The 6,745-nt window shown below is 45.7% G+C and overlaps 1 protein-coding gene across 1 annotated transcript in view; it reads left to right on the top strand.

Moving 5' to 3' along the window:
* Nucleotides 1–6,032: 6,032 nt before the first annotated feature.
* Nucleotides 6,033–6,745, top strand: part of LOC138752214 (uncharacterized) — a 2,659-nt gene continuing 1,946 nt past the window's right edge. Inside the window, exon 1 of the mRNA XM_069915202.1 lies at nt 6,033–6,252. Within this exon, the coding sequence (XP_069771303.1) occupies nt 6,033–6,252 (220 nt within the window). The remainder of the gene's footprint in view (nt 6,253–6,745) is intronic.

Below are 6,745 nucleotides of genomic sequence, written 5' to 3'. Positions count from 1 at the left end.
TATGTTTGTGCCTTTGTGTTTTGTGTGATTTTTTTTAACTTTTCCGGAGAGGGCTGGAGTTCCCTGACCGGCCACTACTCCATCACATGACTCCCCCGTAATGAAGGCTTTTGATGTAATATGGGTTAAGGATAACCCTGACTATCAGTCTTCTGATACTGCTGAGGAGGTTGTGGCAGGGGTTTCTACACGGAGTCAGACTGCAAGGAAAGCAGTTAAACTAAGGAAGGATTAGAAGACCCTCTGGTTATTCAGAAACAGCAGGATCCTATTTTGCCTGAATCTATTCCAGTTGATATGCTTATTATATATTTTGAATTTAAGTTATCTTCTTCAATCAAAGAGATAGGTAAATTTTTGGTTCAAGTTAATACTAAGCTTAATACCTTGGTGGATATTAATACTCAACAGATGGTTGATTATGGAGCTTTTAAGCTTGAAACAAATGAAAGACTTGATGTTTGTGACCAAGGTATAGTTGAGGTACAAGATCAAATACAAGACGTAAATAAAACAATTGAGACTTTACAAATCCAGAATAAAAATTTAGCGAAAAAGGTTGATTATTTGGAGAATCAGTCCAGACGGAACAATGTAAAAATTATTGGCTTGCCAGAAGATATAGAAGGACCAGATCCAAGAAATTTTTTTACTGATTGGATTCCACAAGTGTTAGGACAAGATAAGTTCCCGGAAGGTTTAATACTGGAACGTGCTCACCGAGCTCTGAGAAGAAAGCCTCTTCCAGGTCAGAATCCAAGACCTGTTCTGGTTCGTTGTTTAAACTATTATGATAGAGAGACAATTTTGCGTGTGGCTATTAGAAATGCGCAACAAAGTAGATCTCCTTTGATGGTCCAGAATAATCGTGGTTTTTTTTATCCGGATTTGAGTCAAGAAGTTATGTCTCAACGACGTGAATTTAATTTTGTTGAAGAAGTGCTATGGAAAAAAGGATATAAAGCAACATTTAGATACCCTGCAGTATTGAAGATTTTCCAGGATGGATGTCAACCAAAATTTTTTTGATAACCCTAAAGAAGCTATGAACTTTGCTCAACTGTTACCAATCACGCAATTCCAGGAACGACATAGTCCTCCACGGTCTCCAAAGAGAGTGGAGACGCAAGATGGGAATCGAATTTCAAGAAGAAATGGAAGCAATGGTGGTCGGAGTGACAAAGCTGATTTAAAAAAAAGAAAAAATTTTTTTTTCCGAGAAGATTTAGATAATGATGATAGTTTAATGTGAAGTAGGAGTTAGGAGAGGGGACTGGGTGGGCATTATTTTCCAGAAGTCGTCAGCTACGTGTGAGTTATCTCACACCCAATATTTTGTGGGAGTTACCGCATTGTGCGGTTTAGACAGGAGGAGGTAGTTGTAACCTCTTACCTGTTTTTTTTTAAATTATTTTTTTGGATTAAGGAGTGAAGTTTCTTTTATTTATTTTTTTTAATAATTTTCTTTTTTTTGTTGTAGTTTTAAGAGGGGATAAGGGGAGGGGGGTTTTTTTTTCTTGTGTTGTTGTAAGAAAGGTCTAAATTAAAATTTGCTTCTCTTAATGTCCATGGTTTAAATATTCTATTAAGCGTAAGAAAGTATTTGTTTACTTAAAAAAACTAAAAGTTGATGTGGCTTTTTTGCAGGAAACTTATTTAACAGATAAGGAACATTTGAAACTTAAACGTGAATGGGTTGGACAAGTTTTTTTTATTCTTCATTTAATTTAAAGGCAAAAGGAGTGGCAATTTTGGTGTACAAGAATTTACTATTCCAGTTGCAGAATGAAGAGAAAAATGGTGGAAGATTATTAAAACTGAATTTTACAATTTTTAATGAGACTTGGACTTTGTTTGATGTTTATGTTCCAAATGTTGAAGATACAGCTTTTGTTGTGGATATGTTTTTATTACTTGGACATGTAAATTCTAATGTGATGATTGGGGGAGATTTAAATGTGGTGTTGGAGCCTTTAATGGACAAGTATCCAAGAGTAATTAAGCCATTATATAATAATCAACTTGTTCCTTTTACATATACTGTTTGGTTTGTGATCGATTGCAACAGTTTTGGAAAGGTATTCAATCTATTTTTAATAGTCTATATAATATCTATGTTGTATTAGATCTTGATATATTTTTATTAGGAATATGCAATCATTAATTGACTTAGGCTTAAATGATTATCAGATTTCTTTCATCTTTTTAGCCTTAGCGGTGGCCAAGAAATGTATAGCGCTTACTTGGAAAGACAGAAATATACTAACCTTAGATAGGTGGTATTTAGAGATGAAGTCTTGTTTAATTATGGAAAAGATATCTTTTTCAATTCAAGATAAGATGTCTTTTTATAAGCTGAAGTGGACTGCATTTGTTAAGTACATGCAATTAAGTTTGATTTAAATATGTTTTAGGTGTGATATTTTAGATTTGATAAAAAATTTTTATTAGTATTTTTACCTGTTTTTTTTTGTTTGTTTGTTTGTGAGTGTTTCTTTTATATATTATATTATTAACTTTATTAATTCTTCACTCTTTATTTTGGGGGGTGGGGTTTTTTTTTTAATATATAGATTTTTTTAGTGGCCGTATATATATACGGGGGGTGGGGGGGGGGGGGGGGGTTAGACTAATTTAATTTAGGACATTAATGCTGTGTTGTAATAATTACTTTATTTTTATTTTTCTTTAAATGTAATTTTTTTTTGTTTTATTCATGTGATAAAATCTTTAAATAAAGTTTTTTTTTAAAAAAAGGAAGGGGATCGTCTCATCCATGGCCCACAGGTTGCTTTTGCCATTAGGTCCCTAATCTCTGTAAAGGCTTTGACAGCCGCCGAGCAGAGGGAAACGCCAAGGCTTTTCTGAGTGGGCAGGCCCTGTCGGCATAGTTGGGAACCCACTGTGCGTAGTGTGAAGAGTCCCAAACATCTCTTTAATGTTTTCCGCATGTGAGAGACTGGGAGGTCTATGAGTGAGCGCGTGCGGGCAGGGTCCGGGCTGATTTCTCCGTTTTGTATCACATATCCCAGGATGGCCAGTTTCTTAGCGCTAAAGACACATTTGTCCTTATTGTATGTTAAGTTACATTCCTTCGCTGCCTGGAAGAAGCACTCGAGGTTCATATCATGGTCGGCTTAAGAGTGGCCACAAATGGTAACATTGTCGAGGTAAGTGAACAGTGCCTGGAGTTGGTACTACGCGGTCCATTTCCCACTGGAACAGAGACACCCCATTAGTGTTGCCGTAGGGGAGATGGAGAAACTGATGCAGTCTGCCATCTGCCTCAAAACGATGTGTATGTGCAGTCACTCTCTCTGATGGGCAACTGGTGGTACACTGCCTTGACGTCTATAGTGGAGAACACCTTAGACTGCACGATGCTGTTCACCGTGTCCGCTACACGTGGTAGTGGGTAGGCGTCCAGCTGCGTAAACTTGTTGACAGACTGACTGTAGTCGACCACCATCCGCTACTTCTCCCCCAACCTTACTACAACTACTTGGGCTCTCCAGGGGCTGGAGCTCTTCTCTAAACTGCAGAAAGAAAGGTCCCAGTAAACCTTCAGGGGATAAAGTCCCGAATCTGTCGGACCTTTCCCTGTAACTCAGTCCCTGACATCCAAGCAACATCCCAGTAAATCTTCTCTACCCTCTTTCCATCTGGTTGAGATCTTTCCTGTCGTTCAGTGACAAAAACTGCACACAACACTCCAAATCTGGCCTCACCAGTGCCTTCTACAACTGCACCAGGACATCCTGGACTCAATGCTCTGATTTATGAGGCCAATGTGTCAAAAGCTCTCTCCGCAACCCTGCCCAACCTCTGATGCCACTTTCAGGGAACGATGTCTCTGCGTTTTCCCGGATCCTGTCCCATGACCCTGTCCCACCGCACTATCAACCGCTTTTCTCTCCGGCCCTCTCTCTAACCCTCTGTCTCTCCCTCCCTCTCTCTCTCCCAGACCCCCTCCCCCACTGCTCAATCTCCACACATTTACAGTTAAATTGTGGGTGTGACTCACAATCAGACAGACAGCAACAACACAATAGGTTCTGTGGAAATAACTGTTTAATAGTTTCCTGACACCGGAACCTTCCACACGCACAGAAAACTAACAGCTCAAGGTTTCCATAAACAACCAACTCCAGAGTCCCCGACTCCCCTCTCAGTCTCTGTAACCCCCGCTGGTCCCCATCACCCTCCCTGTCTCTGTAGCCCGCTCTGGACCCCTACACCTCTCCCTGTCTCTGTAAACCCCTCCAGTCCCCTACACCCCTCCCTGTCTCTGTGTCCCCACACCGTGTAACAGGATAGGCCTTTGCTCTGCATCCCACCCGAGAGTGTGTCACGGGCGGGGTTTCACTCTGCGTCCCCACCCCAGGAGTGTGTGACGGGGATGGCGCTTTGCCCTGTGTCCCCACCCTGGGAGTGTATGACGGGACGTGGCTTCACTCTGTGTCCCCACCCTGGGAGTGTGTGACGGGTCGGGGCTTCGCTCTGTGTCCCACCCCAGGAGTGTGTGACAGGGATGGCGCTTCGCCCTGTGTCCCCAACCCGGGAGTGTGTGAAAGGGACGGGGCTTCACTCTGTGACCCCACCCCAGGAGTGTGACGGGGACGGAGATTTGCTCTGTGTCCCCACCCCGGGAGTGTGTGACGGGACTGGGCTTCGCTCTGTGTCCCCACCCCGGCGTGTGTGATGGGTCGGGGCTTCGCTCTGTGTCCCCACCCCGGGAGTGAGTGATGAAGTCTGTTTTTATCAAGATAGTTTGTTCCTTTCTTGTGGTTATTGTTTACTGTAATGATGTGATTGAACAAAATCCTACTGACAAAACGAATCTTGACTTGTCTCCACCCCTCCCCATCTCTGTAACCCCCTCCAGTCCCCTAAACACCTGTCTCTGTAACCCTCTCAGGTCCCCGATACCCCTCCCTGCCTCTATGTCAATGCCCTTCTATCTCTCCCTCTTCATCTGTGCCTCTCTCTCAATCTCCATCCCCTACATGTATCCCCCTCTCTACTCTCGAAACCTCACTCACTCCCCAAATCCCACCCACTCTCTCCCCATTTCTCTTCCCCTCTCCATGCCCTCTCCCCCTCCTTCTCTCTCCCTTTTCCCCCTCTCTCCTCCTCTCTCTCTCTGCTCCCTCTCCCTCCCACTCCTCAATTCTCTTCCCCTCCCCTGCCACTCTGTCTCCCCCTCTCAACCACCTCCTCTCTCTGTTCACCCACTCTCCCTTCTCTCTTCCCCCTCCCCTTTCTCTCTCCCTCTCTCCTCCCCCCTCTCTCCCCTTCTTTCCCCACTGTCTCCCTCCTTCTCGGTCCCCCTTCTCTCTTCAACTCCTCTCTTTCTCCCCCTCTGTCCTGCCCCTCAACCCTGCCTCTCCATCCCCTTATCCCCCCCTCTTTCTCTCCCTCCCCCTTTCTATCCCTCTCTCTACCACTCTCTACACCCCTCTCTCTTCTATCTCCCCCTCTCTCTCCCCATTCCCTCTCACCCTCTCTCTCCCCATGTCCTCTCCCCTCTCCTCTCTCTGCAAGGGTTCATTGAGGCAAAAACTGTTTCATTCTTCACCAAAACACTTGGCCCACTGACGAGCTGTAAACCTGCCCCATGAGAATTAAATGGCATTGGCCACGAGATGATTCCACTGAGGTTTTGATTGACTTCGTGGAAATGGTGATATTCATCAACAGAACAAGACCTTCTCAGCATTAACTGTGGAATTAAAATCTCATTCCACTTGTGATTCACAGATTGAAGTTCCTCCGCACCGTCCCGTCACACACTCCCAGGTTGGGGACATAGAGTGATGCCCTGTCCTGTCACACACTCCCGGGGTGGGGACACAGAGTGATGCTCTGTCCTGTCACACACTCCGGGGTGGGGACACAGGGTGAAACCACGTCCCGTCACACACTCCGGGGAGGGGACACAGAGCGAAGCCCCATCCCGTCACACACTCCCGGGAGGGGACACAAAGCGATGCCACATCCCGTCACACACACTCGGGTGGGGACACAGAGTGATGCCGCATCCCGTCACACACGCCCGGGGTGGGGACACAGAGCAAAGCCCCGTCCCATCACACACTCCCGGGGTGGGGATACAGAGTGATGCCCCATCCCCATCACACTCCCGGGGTGGGGACACAGAGCGAAGCCCTGTCCCTGTCACACGCTCCCGGGGTGGGGTGAGAAAGCATCTTCAATGGGGTAGAGAGGGAGAGAAAGAGGGGCCAGAAAATGGTGAGGGAGGGGAATGGGAGAGGGGAGAGGTGGAGATAGAGAGATGGGGATAAAGTTGAGGGAGAGAGGGGAAAAGTGGGAGGGGAGAGTGAGACAGAGATGGGAAGGCAGGCAGAGAGAGGGGTGAGAGAGAGTGTGGAAGAGAAGGGGATAGAGGGTGAGGAAGGGGAAAAGAGAAGGGGTGAGAGAGAGAGAGAGAGAGGGGGGAGATCTGGAGAGAGTAGAAGAGAGGGGGCGAGAGGGGGTGTGTGTGTGAGAGAGAGAAAGAGAGAAAGAGAGAGAGAGAGAGAGAGAGAGAGAGAGAGAGAGAGAGAGAGAGAGAGAGAGAGAGAGAGGAGGGGAAGGAGACAAGAAGGTGGAAAGTTACGTGTAAGGCCAGACAATTCACAACAGCTTCATCTGCTCTCACCGATCACCCAGTGAATCATATATGTGCATTACATAAACCAAGAGTTTCCACCCTGAACAGCCAGTAGAGAGTTTCATTGGACCA

The sequence above is a fragment of the Narcine bancroftii genome, chromosome 2, assembly GCF_036971445.1.
Source record: "Narcine bancroftii isolate sNarBan1 chromosome 2, sNarBan1.hap1, whole genome shotgun sequence".
Taxonomy (NCBI): Eukaryota; Metazoa; Chordata; class Chondrichthyes; order Torpediniformes; family Narcinidae; genus Narcine; species Narcine bancroftii.
Note: the sequence above shows the minus strand (reverse complement) of the source record. Positions and strands in the feature narration are given on the sequence as shown.